The 17754-nt window shown below is 40.9% G+C and overlaps 2 protein-coding genes across 5 annotated transcripts; both read left to right on the top strand.

The window, feature by feature from the left end:
* The first annotated feature begins 446 nt into the window (after window positions 1–446).
* HOATZ (HOATZ cilia and flagella associated protein) lies at window positions 447–8500 on the top strand. 3 transcript variants are annotated; one of them, XM_078595018.1, is made up of 6 exons: window positions 447–1593; window positions 2942–2977; window positions 4488–4558; window positions 4732–4791; window positions 5966–6044; window positions 7993–8500. In XM_078595018.1, the coding sequence occupies exons 1-5, from the start codon at window positions 1296–1298 to the stop codon at window positions 5999–6001; spliced, it is 501 nt and encodes a 166-aa protein (XP_078451144.1). In that variant the 5' UTR covers window positions 447–1295; the 3' UTR covers window positions 6002–6044; window positions 7993–8500. The 3 variants fall into 3 exon arrangements, with proteins under 3 accessions (XP_078451144.1, XP_078451143.1, XP_078451142.1); XM_078595017.1 differs by having other exon boundaries at window positions 2939–2977; window positions 5966–6016; XM_078595016.1 differs by having other exon boundaries at window positions 2939–2977.
* A 122-nt stretch (window positions 8501–8622) lies between these two features.
* Window positions 8623–16821, top strand: LOC144719142 (uroplakin-1a-like). Of its 2 annotated transcripts, XM_078595015.1 has the most exons (8): window positions 8623–8737; window positions 10333–10426; window positions 10912–11112; window positions 11889–11963; window positions 12856–12951; window positions 13299–13487; window positions 15178–15261; window positions 15933–16821. In XM_078595015.1, exons 2-8 carry the CDS (start codon window positions 10346–10348, stop codon window positions 15975–15977), a joined length of 771 nt encoding a protein of 256 aa, XP_078451141.1. In that variant the 5' UTR covers window positions 8623–8737; window positions 10333–10345; the 3' UTR covers window positions 15978–16821. The 2 variants fall into 2 exon arrangements, with proteins under 2 accessions (XP_078451141.1, XP_078451140.1); XM_078595014.1 differs by lacking the exon at window positions 8623–8737 and having other exon boundaries at window positions 8744–10426.
* Window positions 16822–17754: the final 933 nt, after the last annotated feature.

Here is a 17754-nt window from a genome sequence, read left to right as displayed (position 1 = left end):
CGGCCGAGTTGCATGGCTGGCTCGGCCGGTTCGGTTTTTGACGCAGGGGGAGGTCAATCCTATAAAGTGGATGATGAAGGCGGAGGTGAACGTATTGAAGGCATGGATTTGTGGTGAGGGTAAAAAAGCAATGGTTCAGCCCTGTGATTCCTTGCTCACGCAACTGCTGGCGGATATTAGGAAGCCACTGGAGCTATGTACTTTTAAATTTAGATTGAGAATAACTTCTTAAGAACTGTTTTGTGTTTAGCTTGTCCCCCCTCCCGCATCTCTGATTAGCACAGTTGCTACGTATGGTGCGAAAGAAGTTCCACGTACGTACAAGGGCCTCCACTAGAGAACCCTCAATAGCGATGAGGGGCCGTCCATAAATGACGTCACGGGGGGGGGGGGTGAGCAATGTGACGTCACATCAAAATGCACAACTTTAAATAAATATAGACAACACGTTCTACTTAATTAAATAGACTTTTTAATACATGTTTTCTCCCATTCCCCGCTGTACCACGAGGTGACCAGGAGATTTAAGCACAGAGAAGTTTAAAAAAATGTTTCATTTTTTTCAGTTTCATGTATTTGGTATAACCCTGTGAGCCAATTCGGCTCTTGAATCGGGTTGACGTCCCACACTTGGGTACGTTTGTTATCCTCTCGTAAAGGCGTGGTGGGTTTTTCTTCGTGGGATTCGGTTTTCTTTCAAAACTTAAGCTAATCAAGGACAGTGGACTTCGCCAAAACTCACTAATTACTGGATTCTTAGATTTAAAGCTTTCGTGACTGCAGGGATTAATATTCTTGGTTCTTTCGGTAAAGTCACGTAGAAGGGAAATAATAAAATACTATAAATAAAACAATTACATTCTCACGACGTTTCGATTGCAACACAAGCAATCATCATCAGGTGTGAAAACCACAGCAAGAAAATTTGAAAAAAGTGGCCACTTTTCTTGCTGTGGTTTTCACACCTGATGATGATTGCTTGTGTTGCAATCGAAACGTGATCGTTTTAATTATTTTTATTTTATTATTTCCCTTCTACTTGACTTTACAGAAAGAACCAAGAATACGTGTATTTTATTGTTTAAATTGTATTACTTTATTATTTCCCTTCTACGTCACTTTACCGAAAGAACCAAGAATACTTGGACTTGCGATATCTCGAAGCTGTGAATGAGCTTGCATCATAGCAACTGTTGTCTAGGCAAGCGTTGTCATGGCAACCGTTGTCAAGGACTCGCGGCCTGAGCTGAGGGCGAACTAAGCCTACGGTCTTTCCTGGTCTCGCGGGGCGGAGCATGACGCACCTCGGCCAGTGGGGAGGCCAGGCCCGAGCGCCCCTAGACGGGGACGGTGAGGAGCAGCAGCAGCTAGATACGATGGAAAAGGAGATGACGATGGAGGAGATGATGATGGAGGAGGAGGGCACCCGATGGTGGGAGCTTTGCGCCGCGTTCACCGGCTCTGAGGCGGGGGACGTGGAGGTGGCCCGGGCCCTGTGGAGGTCGGCCTGCCTGGAGCCGCCGCTCGAGTCGCGTCTCGTCTCGGCCGACATCGGGCAGCGGCTACGGGTGGCTGACAGGGAGCGGGGCCCACGTACGTGGTTGGAGTTGGCCAGGGCTTCTTTTTTCTCATACTCTTGGGGTTTTTTCGGTAAAGTCACATAGGTAAAAATAAAGATAATAAATATTTATTTATTTTAATTTTTACCTACGTGACTTTACCGAAAAAAACACCCTAAGAGTATGAATCCTTGCAGTCGCGAAAGCTTCAAATCTAGAATTTATTTTTTCTCATCGCCGAATGTTTTCCGGGTCGCTGGCAGAACGTGGTATACGTGGCATGTTGTGTCTCGTGGCCACAGCCAGCAGCAGTTCGAGGTAATGTGGCGTGTGCCGTGTGCGGAATGATTTGACGGGCCGCTGACCCCGACATAGCCGGCTGAATATAAAGCCCCCCGGCCTCAATTGGCTGGGTTTTACTGAGCGATGAAGGAATACACCGAGAGACAGAGAGGCACGTCGAGACGCAAAAAAGCCACTGGGTTGGAGAGGCACAGACGCACGTCGAGAAATGGACACCTTTGGAACCTCATTTGCCAGTAGAAAAATATGATAATTGTTGTTTTACCCTTTTATCTGGTGTTGGACCAGATGACGCCTCTTGGCGTCATCTGGTCCAACACCATGTGAGACTAGGCTCTAAGGAAAGCTGTCTCGGGTGTGGACCAATCAATTTCAAGGACAGTGCATACATTATCAGAGTTGTGTGTTTTTTGTTTGTATTCCGACTGCAGGTATTGTGGTCAATGCAAACAAGACTCCTTGTAAAAAAGGTGTCAGTTTTGTTGCCAGATAAAAGGGTAAAAACAGCTATCAAAAGGACACCTGTAGGACAGAGAGGTGGTGGCACACATAGAGACATGCACAGAGAGCAACTTTGGTGTGTTATTCATACTGCAGCATCGTATTTGTAGGGTTTATATGGGTACTCGTGTCTCCTCTCACAAGCCAAAGACTAATTAAAGGTATTTGGCAAACATTCACAATGCAGGACCCTCCGGAAAAAGTAGTGAGACACTCAATGAGGCTTTGCTGGTTAGATAATCGACAAAGTAGCATTTCTCTTGTTAAACGGAAGGTAAGATATTCTTGGTTCTTTCGGTAAAGTCACGTAGAAGGGAAATAATAAAATAATAAAAATATCAAACAAGATATTACAGATCTCAAACCACAACTGACACCACAGATCAATTTAACAAGTAGGCTTATGAATGACTCCACAGAGATTTGGTAATAAAAACTGGCAGGCACTCACCGCTGGTTATAACTTAGTTACGATATTTCAAGGACATACAAAGTGAAGTACACAGAGTCTTCACAGAAAGTGTGAAAGATAAACACAAGCTGACTGATGAATTTGTATTGGCATGTGTCTTCAGCAGGAAGCGATACTCAGGCACCACTTTCAACTGACGCAAGTAAGCTGCAGATGAATCAGACACGTTCACATACAGACGGCTATCCACGTGTTTTTATTAAGGAATAGCAATGCACGGTTTGATTGTACACAATTGTAACAATATTAATTTACAGCCAAATTAAATCTGAAAGTATCCATGGGTTGGCTCCCGACCCTGACGTCTGCTGTATATTTGGAGTTTCCGTGCCTCTCTCCCCGTGGTCGCGTGGATTTTTCTCCGGGTCCTCTGGGTTTTCTCTCAACATTTAGAATCAACATCACGGCGTTTAGAATATATAGCTGCTGCTATAAATTTCCATGATAGGCCACTTCGTTGAGCTATCATTTGTTATATGACTTAATCTAAGTTGTTAGATTGATGGCCTTAATCTAAGTTGTCTTGTGGTTGTTGTTTGACTTGCATCCCACTGGGATTTTTGCACAGTGTTGGTGTACGGTGCTTTTTCTGCAATATTTTGCTGTCTTTTCTTGGATTTTCTGTTTGCACTTAGTCACATATTCACTTTAAGATGTTTTCTTGTTCATGTTTTTTTTGTTTGTTGCGGTTGCACCCGATTCAAGAGCCGAATGGCTCACAGGGCTATACCTAATAAATGAACTTGAACTCTGTGATAGCCAGGTCGCTTCTGAAAAAAGCGATATAGCTCAGTGGGCCTTATCTGGTAAAATCAAAAATGGTTTAGTTTATATTTGACTATACTTCACCACGCTGGTCTGTAGGAGATTGTGAAGGCGGAAGAGCTCGGCACGGTTCAGATATATCTCGCCTCTCATGTTTGCCACGGGCGGAAATCTAAACCCGGCGCCACTGGGTTCACAGTGCACACATTTATACTGCATAGGGGCCGTCCATAAATTACGTCACGCGATTTTGGACGATTTTTGACCCCCCCCCTCGTCACACGGCGCCACAAAAAGTCAGACCCCCCCCCCCTTAATATGACGCCACAAAGCTCTCCCCTCCCCCCCCAAAATAAAACATGCTTCAAATCCCTTTAAACTATTGTCATTGTAGTGCGTATTTAATGTACTGCTGCACTCTGATGTTGTGGCAGAATTTTTTTTATTAAAAAGTATTTAATTAAGTAGAACGTGTTGTATATATTTATTTAAAGTTGCGCATTTTTATGTGACGTCACATTTCTCAACCCCCCCCCCCTTGTCACACATCGTCACAAATGTCTGATCCCCCCCCTAGGTGCGTGACGTCATTTATGGACGGCCCCATACAACATATAACAGACCGAAATTTATTTCACTTAATGATAAAATGTTGCATTATAAAGGTATATTTTGTATGTGAAGTAATAATTTTGGATTTTAGAAGTACAGTATTGAGAAATGTTTTACGTGCAAGCAGTGTTACATAACTCATTGAGTTGCTAATTATATAAAAAAAAGAATAATGAAATGTATTTGTTTCTGGCGTGATATTTGTAATGTCTGAATAAAACACCAATGAACAGAAATAATATGATTGTCTCATAATTTTTCTACCATGTCCACAGAGGAGCAACACTTTTCCATGAAGACAAGGTTAAAAGAAAAAGTGGAAGAGAGGGCCAAATATGAAAAATGTGTGCGTATATTAATTATATTATTGATGTTGTGTATGTAGCTTCCCACACCTTTGCGTTTAATAACACACATCAATTACATGCTGCCTACCATTTCTTACACCGATCATGTTGAACAATTATGCACGTGTGATGAATGTAAATCATCGTGTTCCTGTGTTTAACATTTTATCAGGCGAAACGTCGTCAGGAGATTCTGACTTTGCTCCGTAAGCAAAGGGAAGACAGGATGAAGGTAACACATTACTGTACAATCGAGTATTTGTTTCTCATCGTCATCATCAGGCATGATCAACCCACTGCTGGGTGAATGCCTCCCCAAGCTGTTGCATCTCTGACGGTCTCGCAATGACGCATTCATTTTTTTAGAACGTAAAATTAACCAAGCGAAGGTCACATTGCCTGCAGCTTTCGAGACAGTGTTGATGTTTAAAATAATGATGCAGTCTTACGAGAAATAGTCATCTGGCACTGCATCGTGCATGCATTATTTCTGTGCCATTTTGAAGAATGGGGGGGGGGGGGGGGGAGTTTCTCAAGTATAATATTATGGGTGTATCCTCAAAATAGCATTAACTGGTGACTGTCCATAGCATTTTGCTTGGGTGTGTTTGCAGAATCACGAATTGGACCACTCCAAAACATTCTTTAGCTGGGTGTGTGTGTCACATGGAATCTGTGTTTTCACGTTACACAGTTTATCTACAGTACATGGCTCTGAAATATAAATTTCCCTCTAACCTTCTAACTGCCGATTGAGACGAATTTAACTCATCCCTCTTTTACATGGAAAATGTTGTTGAATCGTGATTTACACAGAGATTGCTGTGTTTCACCACAACTAGTTGTGAGCTAATTTGTAATGTGTGGGTTGCTGTAGGGGATTCGTGAAGGTGGGAAACACAGGCATGGCAGTCTCTAAGTATTGTACAGCAATGGATTTTGCTGCAAATTCCTTCTGCTCCCCAAACTGTAGTCCCACAGCCTATTACGCCTGTTTTATGCATGTTGCCCATCCCAGCACGAACTGTACCCAGCCCTTAGATCTGACAAGATCAGGCACATTCCAGGTGAATTGGTCAGAGGCTACTTGAATCTATCGGTACAGAAATCATTTTCCCCAGTACCTTTAGCTTCAAAAACGAGAATCCCTCTTCTTTCGCCATTATCTCATCACGTGTACGTCTTTATTATTGTACATCATCTTCAGATGCATTTATCCTCTTTATATATAAAAATGTGTTGAAATGACATCGATAGCGTCAGTGTAGTGTACAAGCTATGCAATTATATTCGATGTGTGTACTGAACGGATCTGCTCAGAAACCCCTGAAATGGTTGGGTGATTGGCGTGATTTTTACAATTTTTCTTTTTACGGTCGTGCGTTCTAAAATCTCTCATGGAACAGAAAGAGCTGGTTTCCCTCCCATACAAACCAAAGTGATGCCGAACTGCACTGGTACGAACTGCACTCCACCCAACTTAAGGTGTGTTGACTGGCATCTCTGCAGCATGGGTTTATTAACAGGAGATATGAAGTCGAGCGATGAAGTAATTAATTGTCCCTGTCTCTTGGGTGCTGTTTTTAACGTTAAAAAAATATGTTATAGCTGAATAAAATATGGTCGTTATCACTAAAAGTATATTTGGTAATAATACTAAATAGAGGGCTCAATAGTGTACTGTTAAGTGATTATTTGTGAAAGTTAGTTGCATTATTTTATTTTGCTTGTTTACCAATCAAAGCCTCACTGAGCCTCAAGACCCTTTTTGAGGTTTCTGACACGTTTTTTTGCAGTAAAGGATGAATTTGCTAAGTGTCATCCCAATTGAGTCATTTGCAAGTGATTTTTTAGCGATGGTGTGTTTGGCAAATACCATTTTGCACGATTTATTTTAACTCTGTTGTTGTCGTCGTATCCTCAAATCTTGTAACTCAATTTTAACCCACTTCCCAATGTTGTATCGACTGCAAACTTGGAATACTTATGTAATATACTGATGACAATACTATATTCTATCATGAAAAAAAAATGACATTATTTTTTATATGTTATGTTTCGGCTTGGGTCTAATTGTCCACGGTCAACTGACGTTGGCTGTAATTGGCTACGGTCCCTTACGTTATGGCAAGCTTCGGGGCCACTTCCTGGAGTCGTGGAGTTCTGCCATTACTAGTACATTTCTTAAAAGCGTGTTTTAAAAAAAGTGTTTAAAAATATTATTTTAGCTATGAGAGCCGACTGGAGGACCTGGAGGAAACTCGTGCAAAAACAGGGAAGAACATACAAACTCCACACAGAAAGGCGTTCGAGTCTGGAATTTAACTTTTGGATTTCTTTTTGTGACGTGCAAGTCTTACCAGAATCAGAATCTTAAATTCAACCTAAGGCATCCAATGAGCTATGAAGCTCTTTTTGCACAGATGTCCAGTCGAGGCGAGTCAGAAAGTTAGAATAATGCAAAAATCTTTCGGAGTGCAAAGTATAGGTAAGGTAAGCAAGTCACTCAAAATAAATAAATACACATATTAATGCAAATTACAAAAGTATATCAATTCCTGACGATGTATTAATAAATATAAGCTTGGGCAAGGCAGACAGTCCCAGACCACAACAATTATGCCACCCTGCTACCCAAAATGAGTGAAGTGTTTTATTGTATGACTTTGCTATTGATCCTCAAGCATTATCATTTTCCATGAGTGTCATACATATTGAATATCGATAAACATTTCCGCGTGTGTTTGCTATCAAATCTACAAGCCTCGTTAATGATGTTGCCTCTGAACACTCACAGTCGATATTTTTGAAATGCTTCACGCTTTTTTCATAAAAGGTAACAATTGAGGCTGTTGACAAAAATGACAGCCTGTACAGCATGCATTTGTGAATGTGTCTGATGGGATTGTGCTGCTGTTATTATTACCGGTAAAAAGAATGAGGCAAGATGCTTGCACGGACGAAAGTATACTCTTTGGTTCTTTCGGTAAAGTCACATAGAAAAATAATAATAGATCACGACGTTTCGATCGCCACACAAGCAATCGTCCTCACACAAGCAATTGTTCCCATCCGAGGACGATTGCTTGTGTGGCGATCGAAACGTCGTGATCTATTATTATTTTTCTACGTGACTTTACCGAAAGAACCAAACAGCATGGATTCCTGCAGTCACAAAAGCCTCAAATCAACATTGTATCAGAAAGTGTTGTCATAATGATGTAGGATACCCCCAAGTGTTCATCGATGCATGATAAAAAATCTCCCACAAAAAACATACAATTATTGGACGTTAACCTCCTACATAGACATTGGTTTAATATGCGATGTACGTATACAAGTTGATAAAAAAAAATTCCATTACAGTTAACAATGTTAATGTATGTGTATTGTGATTGGTACTTTTTTGTTGTTTATTTGTTCATCTTCTCAGGGTCCCCATGTGAACGGGATTCATTAATACAAATGCGAGATGCCTCCGTCAACACACACCCAAGGGATGACCAACAACATGAGAGTGTGACGTTGGCAGTGAATGTCTGACTGATTGGTGTGACGTGAACATGTGCTGTTTAGAGAATTGGTGGCATCTGTTTCGACAGCAAGACTGTTGGCTGTTTGTCCATCATATATTATCAAACATAAAATCAGGCTTCGAACAAGGCCTCTATTGTTTATGCTGCGGTTAATGTTGCCCTAATTATTCAACTTTGCATGTTCCTACAGCATGAATAGTTTTATACATCACACATTGCTGTGTTGTCAACTTAACCACTATGTTCAAATAAGACTTTCGCATGCTAAAATCATATATCACCCCTTGATGTGTGTACGGAGATGTCGGTGTGGTTGAAACTGTTTCTGATACAGGAGTCTTATTCATCATTGTAACCACTCATAACCACTAAACAAAAACTTTAATAAAAATACAATGCTAAATATTTTTGAGGGCGTTGTGTTAGGGTTTGTGCGTATGCTTCATTAAATAGATACGCAATAGGCACACCCATGGCTTGGGTTGGGTCTTGGCCTTTTTGCGCACTTGCCTGTAAGTGTACGTGCGTACTTGGGTAGAACTTGTGGCTATAAAGCCACTAGGTGGAATTCCGAGGCGTGACACTACAAGCGCTTGCCCCACCTGGCACGTTTAACCCCAGCATCTCGACGAGTGTATACAGGTAAGGGTTTTCTATTGCTGTTGCATTTTAACTTGGCTTTAAGTAATGTGTAGCAGCGGTTCCCAAACTTGGCTCACTCTTATTGTTGTTTTTACCCCGCACCTCCGATTAGCACGGTTAGCTATGTACGGTGCGAAAGAAGTTCAACTTACATACCATAATTTTAAACAACTTTAGCCGATGTGCCACCTACAAAATGGTAATATAACCTCTCAAAACTACTTGTACTGAACGACATAAAATATTTAGCACTGTGTTACAGTTTTATACATATACACGATTTGGCGTGTCGCCGACAGACTGCTCATATAACCACTGCTGATATACGCATGCTGCAGTTTGGGAAACGCTATTGGAGAATAAGTCTTGTTAGCAAAGGTTACAACGTTTCACAGAGTGTATACAACAGCTGCAAAGGATGCAAGTATATTCACTTCACTGCTTCAGAACATTACAGAACCATCAAGTTGGCATAGAAAAATACCATGTAATATAGGATACTTATATATCTGGTTTAATGTACCGGTAAAAACCTGAAGCTGCTTAGGGTTTTTTTCTACGCAAGGAGACGTAATTGTGTACTTACACACGTTTTCGACTGATGGCTATACGTTACCTTTCGATTTAAAGCTTTCGTGACTGCAGGGATTCATATAGAACCAAGAATATACGTTACCTGTTCTGCTCGTTTTATTTGTCAGTGAACTGAGTGATAATCAAGAAACATGACCTTTGATTCAAATGACATGCCGGATTTTTTAAAGGCATTGTGAGAGTGTATAGATAGGGCTGGATTTAAAACTAGATGTAGAGTAGCATACATTTGTCATACACGATGAGAATGCGTGTTTTATAGGTTGCCTGCACTGAGTTGGCATTACAGAACTTTGATGAAAAGTAATTTTTTACTCTAAATTTGCTGCATTTGACATGGAACAAACAAAAAAAATCATGTAGATACTATGCTGCTTGCACGTGGCATGTCGGGCATTATTTACCCAGCACACTGCAAGGCAGAGAAGATATGCTATTCGATTCTGCACATATGCATTCCTTCATACATGATTTATCGTCACGCATTTGCTGCCATTTGTATGTGTGCATCGAGTAGTGTGCAACTTTTAGAAAAGTAAACGACGTTTACAGTAGATGCTTGATGGGCGATCAACATCTTTTATTTAATGGGATTTTAAACGTTTGTAGAGATCGGCGCTGTGGGATTTAGCGTTGTAATAAAACCTTAATTTGGCAATTTTTTTTATTGAATGAAGGTGTGGGGGTTTAAAAATAAGCTAACTTCTAAGTAAATGCAATTTGGTTAGTATTTGAGAAACCTTTTGAACACTTGATGAAAAGCAGGATATTTGGTGGCCTTTAAAATGCCTGTTTATGCACACGTAACATTTATAAAGTTGCGGTTATTTATTTTGGTCCCAAATGAATGACATGTCAGCTGGCGGTGTATAGGAGGACTGTGGGAAAGAGAAGTTGCCTTGAAGGCTATATAGGTGTGGTGCTGATGTCCTGTAATCGTGCAGCTTTTCTCATAGAATTGACGTGCTGTTAATGAATGCCTCCGACCTCCCGTGTCACAGAACAAGCCCAGGCATGGTGAAATACGAAGAGGATTGGTCCTCGGTGACCAAGCTAGTTCGGGCGCTCGTGTTTTTCGGAAATGCCATCATTGCGGTACAACGCACATCTCCCACGAACGTGCTCACACAGTTGTTTTTTTGTGGTATTCATTTGGTGTGTTCATCAGCATGTGGATATTTTGTGCGGTGTTAATGGAACTTTCAAAATAATGTGTTTTTCTAAATAAAAAAATAAAAAAATATATAACTATTTAGGGTACAGTTTTTGATTTTTGAGGGCTTTGGATCTTAGTACTCTCCAGTTCCTGTGTATCCAGTAGAGGTGACGATGTATCGATTCATCAATTAATTTCGATATTTGAGCTCACAATGCACGCATCAAACTACATGTTAATATTATATGTGACCCCGTGCATGCAGTCAATTGTGGCTGCAAAACTGACCAGGTGTTGAACGAATTGAGTCTGTAAATCAAACCGCATCCCTAAATTGTGGCATTCCATCAAATCACTGCCAATATGAACTTGGCCAAAACTAACCAAAAGTACGGGGCGGGTATGCAATGTGGTGTGTCTTCAGCTGTGCGGAGTGGCCCTCATGGCCCTGGCCATATGGGTCGTCACTGACCCTTACAAAATCTACCCGTTCCTGGCCGCCGACAACAACACGGACATCTTCGCCGCAGCCTGGATCGCCATCTTCTGTGGCTTTGCCTTCTTTCTGCTTGGCATCTTTGGGATGTACGCCGTGTGGAGGATGCAGCGGTCTGCCCTGCTAGCGGTAGGCCGCCGAATTAGTTCGCACACACACACGCACACATATATCTCAGATTTAATTGGAGATGAAGATCGAGGATGTGGATGGCTATCTCATGCCATTTTATTACGTTTCTGCCCAACAGCAATGCTCCTTAGAGTGAAGATTGCAATATTGTGACAGTTTTATCTTCATTTCAAGTCTATTTTCTCTTGGGCAGAAAACTTAATACTGAGAGATAACTATCTATCCCATTGATCTTCAGTCAAGTCTAAAGTGTATTAAAGTGTCATTGAAGAAAGCCGCGTGGTTTTGGTTAGTCTGTACTTTGACATTGATGCACTATGAGAGACTGCCAAAACATGTTTGATAACATTTTAAGTCAACACAGCTCTACATCAAGTTATCAATAGAGACGGACCAGTATACAATCAGTGCACTTATTCAGGATTGGGGTGCATAATGACGGGTCTTCAAATTTAGAGTGATTTAAACTTGTGGACCTTATTTGGTAACTTAGCATTAAAACCCTATGAGAGTCTTATACGAGTCTGTATATGACATTGACGTTTCAGTAGAGGTCTTGTACTGTAACAGTTTTATTAACATTGTTATTAGTTATTATGAATTTTGCAAGGACCTTGGACCTTATTACCCGGTTAGCTCTCATAATTTTACTAACTCACCGTGATCGGTACTGGGTATTGAATGCAATTTTGCATGTAGTTAAACCAGTGCGACTAATATTGCATGATGATAAGGTGTTTCACACTTGTGTGTGTTTTTTTTGTATTTTACAGTATTTCATCCTCATGTTAATCGTGTTCATCTTCGAAGCAGCATCATGCATCGTGATCTTCACTCACAGGGACTATGTAAGTCAAATGCCACTGGGAATCATAGTCTGAAGTTTCAGAGACATTCATCTTCGAAGCAGGGCTTCATTTCTCACGAAATATTTTCCATGTTGTTGGTAGACTGGAATAAGCATTTAACTCGTAGTAACAAAGACTCCCCATATAGCCTTTAACAGACTCTTGGGGCAAGTGCTGTTAGCAAGCATGTACGAAGGCTGGCATGGCACTCGAGGGAGTGGATGGCCAAAACGCCTGGCTGCCTTTAACTCCCCAGTGACGATGTGTAATGAGTAAGCATTGCACCAGGTACTCATTTAAGGCTGAATTGACCGAAGGGAGGCCGAGGACCGGTTCAAATATTCGTCACTATTATTGGTCATGAGAAGGAATCAAACTCTGGTTGGCGGGTTCAAAGAGCAGAGCGCTAACCACTCCACTACCGCACTAGTAGCAACAGCTAGAGCAAGAGGCACTTGGGATGTGGTGTACCGGATGCAGACAGATGTTTCCAGGTCATTGACAAAGGCGGTCCCAGCTGAATTTGAGCCCTGCTTCTAAATCCCCAAAAGCCATGGTAGTGGATTTACTTTGTGACTTTTAATTCAGTTTCGGGAGATCGAACTGCAGGACTTGGTGTGGGTGCAAGAAAAGAGGCTTGTGGGTTTGGTTATAGCTCACAATAATATGGGAATTTACATAAATGTAATTACTTAAAATAGCATAATTGTTTTCCCCACACCACTTATTAACGCGGCTTAGTATTTTTTCTAAAAATCTTTTTGCAAGACTTAAATATAAAATTGTACCCGTTATACAAATTTGGAGTGAATTTATGAATTAAAGTAAACATTGCCGATAGATGGTTCAACAGTTAAACTGAAGATGTACTCATGAATTGTCACGTTCCCAGTTGGTGGGCACAAAGAACTTGATGCTCAAGCAGATGCTTCGTGATTACGGCGAGATTCCTCAACTCACGGACAACTGGAAGGACTTGATGTCAACGGTATGTGCATTTTCAGCATGTAACAAGTTCAAGATAACACACAACACTTTAAAATCTAGCAAATATAAGTCACGTGAAACATTTGTTATTGTTACCATTGATTAAATATCACTCGTGTCACACAATGATGTTACCTGTTTTTATCGTGCAGTATTTCAACCTCATAATAATTTATAACAAACATAATTGGTATAAACTGAATCCAATAATATTTTTAACTTTACCCAAAAAATGTACTTGTCATCTTTCGTGTTTTTGTACACGTACATTATGAAATAGGTGCGGTTGTTTTTTTAAGGGCCACTTGTGTGACCTGATTTATCTGCTATGCCCTTGATATTTTTCAGCAAAAATGCTGTGGGGTGGACGGACCTGAGGACTGGATCTCCTACACGTCGTCCTTTAGCAAATACCACAAGCAGGACGATGCCGACAGCCCATGGCCCACGAAATGCTGCGTGATGAACGAAAACGACGAATACATGTACGGTCGCATGGGCTGCATCCTGGGCAAGCCAGATGCCATCTTCCAAAAAGTGAGCACACTTCGGCCCTTTCCTAACCCCGGCACCCGAAAGCAATGCTCGGTGCGCAATGCCACAGGCGCTACATAATACTGCACGGTGACATCATATACTATACTATTAGTATCGTATCATTTGTATAATAAAACGCAAAGACACTTTTTTCCCACTATAACACTCTGCCCTCCTTTGTTTAGTCGTGGTGACGTCACGCACTGCATCCAATCGGCGTGAGCGACGGGACTCATTAACATAATGTTACTTAGCAACCGTTGCACAGGCTGGATGGCGGCTTGCTGCAACCGCGTTACAGCCCTCTAAACGTGATGATAACACATTTTTGCTAATCAAATAGAGGTTAGACACCCTATTCGTGCAATAATTAGTAATCCCGTGCGGCAAAATACAAAATTATTTGTAACTCACCGTCATAACACTTTTGGGCCAGTCCCCTTTTATCTGGCAACAAAACTGACACCTTTTTTTACAAGGAGTCATGTTTGCATTGACCACAATACCTGCGGTCGGAATGCAATCAAAACACATAACTCTGATAATGTATGCACTGTCCTTGAAATTGATTGGTCCACACCCGAGACAGCTTTTCTTAGAGCCTAGTCTCACATGGTGTTGGACCAGATGACGCCAAAAGGCGCACCTATGCTTTTAATTTTTATTGACTTTATTCAAATTTGTTCTATCTACGTGACTTTACCGAAAGAACCAAAGAATATTTTTCAATGCAACTTGCAAACGCCCACTCGCGCTGGCGAAACGAACCGCTCAACTATTTTGAGGTTTGGCCAGCTGTAATGAGTCCTCACGTCACCGCTGAGTGTGTGTGTGTGTTGAAAGTGTGTCTGTGTGTGTGTGGCCTCAAGGTGCACATGGCCTGGCACAAGCGTCGTGGTGACGTCGCCGCCACTTAGTGGCGAATGGCGGTTGTTGTGTGTGTCTGACACGCACATATGTGTGTGTCACACATACACATAGGTCGACTCAGCCTCAAATGAGTACCTGGTGCGATGTGTAAACATCGTCACTAGGGATACAAAGGCGGCCGGGCGTGGTGCTGGCCACCCACCCCCTCGTGTGCCGTGCTGGCCTTCATAGGTGCTCGCTAACTGCACTTGCCCCAACAGTCTGTCAAAGGGGAGATATTTGTCTTTGTCTTTTGTGTGCATGTGAAGTTGTATGAGTTTGGTGATAAATAGCGCCCTGCTCCTCATCATAAAATCCACGCGGAAGTTCCGCGGGTTCCTGCTCGTATAATACTAAATCTTTACTAGGCACCAGAGGTGTGGACTCGAGTCATGTGACTTGGACTCGAGTCAGACTCGAGTCATGAATTTCATGACTTGCGACTCGACTTGGACTTGCATAACAATGACTTTGTCCCACCTCTGAGATGTGGACTCGAGTCATGTGACTTGGACTCGAGTCAGACTCGAGTCATGAATTTGATGACTTGCGACTCGACTTGGACTTGCATAACAATGACTTTGTCCCACCTCTGCTAGGCACTATGTGTACATTGATGTGATTCATTATAATTCTCACTACAGATAGAAAAAAAAGTTAATATTTTATGTAGGCCTGCATCCACAGCTTAAATTTTGGTGAAATTATGCACGAGTGATGAAATAATTACAGGAACAGCAATTGTGGCATTTGTGGCTAATTCTTAATTTCATGTTTTTAGGGCTGCTATGGGCACTTTTCATCGGCTGTTGATGGCTACACCTTCCCTCTTGCCTGGTTCGGCTTTTCCATCCTCGTCTTGGTGGTAAGCACTCGACTGTTTCCCGGCACAGAACATCTTGTGGAAATGATTGCATGCAGTAAGAATATATTGCGATTCGAAATTTCTTTTTGGACTAGGCCATGTAGTTGTGTGGCCACATTTTTGTCGTAAGACCCTCCACCAACTGACATAGCCAAAGAATAGAGGGTTTTTTTACGCTTGAATCTGTGACCATTTAATTTGGTTGGCAATGTTGGTATGGTGAATGGTTTAACCTCAGAAATGTGGCTATATCATTACATGGCATTACAAACCAGTAGTGAATCATATTGGCTATGATAACCTCCGTGTCATTGCCTAAACGACACATAGGTTATCATATTGTTCCCTGAATGATCATACGTGGTTTAAATGTTTTCTTTTACTACTTTGCATTGAGTAGTTTAGTGCACTCCATATGGTCAGAACATAAAAGCCTGCTCGCTGAAATGTAAAGCCAAAGCGTCAATAAAATATAATAATTTGATACCAACGATTATAGTATAATGAATACGTGTGTATTTTTAACTTTAAATTGATTGACGTCCACGTTACATGATACATTATTTAATATTTAAATTATTTCCATGGCGATGGCAGGGACTTTTGTAAATTTTGTATTGTAAACGGAGGATTTGCATTTACGCCTGTTCCTGTGTTTGTGTGATCTGCAGTTCTTCGTGGAGATTGGCACCCTATACCTCTACACGGTGTCGTAAAACACACGTGGGATGTTCCGGCCTGCACGCATCATTCCAATCCAGGACAGCACATATAAGGATGTTAAAGCGTTGCTCAAAACACTTATCGATGTATGCTTTTGCAATTCAACCTAGTATATGTTATATTAAAAGTATTTTTTCAGTCAACGTTTTATCATCGTTACTCTATTATATTTGCTCTTTATAAAGTTGGGAATATTTTTTACCATGATCCAGGAAAAATCTCGGTCCATGTATTTTGTCCTAATATTTGTTTATGTCTCCGATCTGTCCTTAGCAGTTACACAAACGCATCTAGTTTGTTTTTATTGTTATCCTCTTTAAGAGTGTGTTGTGGAACCAGATGCACAAATATAAATGGAGCCGATAATTGTTTTTTTTACCCTTTTATCTGGCAACAAAACTGACACATGTTTTACAAGGAGTCATGTTTGCATTGATCACAATACCTGCGGTCGGAATGCAAACAAAAAAAACACAACTCTGATAATGTATGCACTGTCCTTGAAATTGATTGGTCCACACCTGAGACAGCTTTTCTTAGAGCCTAGTCTCACATGGTGTTGGACCAGATGACGCCAAATGGTATAAATGGAGCCGTGGTAATGTACGAGTCATGTCTTTGAAGTTAATGGCAGGGTGTGGAAACGAAGAGGACGAGGTCTAATTGCAAGTTTCTTAGCCAGAACGGTACTTTTGTTTACAACCTGTTGAACGAACACTGCGTACATTTTGGATAATTAGTCAAGGCAGGGTTATTTTTGATGTTATATTTAATCTGCATTTATTTTTCATTTAAATTCTGAAGGCCCATTCGGAAAAAAATATATCTGCTTGCTTACTTTTTGGATCTCTTTATGATTGTGTCTGTACATTTCTTTTAAAATAACTATAAAGAAAAGTATATGCAAGATTAGGAATACATCAATTAGAATGTTGTATCATGCTGTAACACGAAAACTACCTACAGGGGATGTAGCAGAGCCAATTTTGTCGTATGACGGTAGTTCTTGAATGTTGTTGACGCAGACTGGGAGGTTTCTGGTAACATAATTAGAGTAAAATGGTAGGCCAAAATGTCAGGCGTACCCATTGCATGAGAGGAGTGGCAGGACACCTTCATTAAAGTTAGATGCATTCTTGGACCACTAAACAATTGCAACAACTCTTTACTAGAGCTCAATGATGCTGATTTTGATGTAGTTACCATTGGTGCAGCATTAAGCGTACAAAGAATATAATGGCGTCTTCAGTAAATGGAACTTCAAACTATAATGTATACAAGCTTGGTTTGGATATTGTTAATTCACATTTTGTAAGTATAAATTACTCTTACAGTGGCATTTTTTTATCATTACCCAATGAATATCAGTATTATAAAATCATATCAAGTGTTCTATGCTCCTCCATTTGAACTGAATTATACAAAACCAAAAGTTTACACTTGTGCCTGCTATAAATATATTGGTAAAGCAGTTGATTTACCCATATTGACTACATCATATGTAGGAAAACCTGCCTAGCGAGCATCCACACCCTCAAACCCCAGTCAATGATACATATGTATGTGTGGTCTATTGTTTAATGTGCTCATCCCAAAAGAAGAAATACCTCAGTTTGGATTTTACACGAGTACCAGATTTTAATTCATAGCCAGCTCAGCTGGATATTTTTTCATCAAACATGTTCATACAAGATTAAGTTTAATAGACGTCATTCAAGTGCTGCTTTTCACTGAACGATGCAAGGTTAGTAGGAAAAAGCATGCAGAAGA

This window comes from Lampetra planeri, chromosome 5, assembly GCF_965212315.1.
Source record: "Lampetra planeri chromosome 5, kcLamPlan1.2.h2, whole genome shotgun sequence".
In the NCBI taxonomy this organism is placed as follows: Eukaryota; Metazoa; Chordata; class Hyperoartia; order Petromyzontiformes; family Petromyzontidae; genus Lampetra; species Lampetra planeri.
Note: the sequence above shows the minus strand (reverse complement) of the source record. Positions and strands in the feature narration are given on the sequence as shown.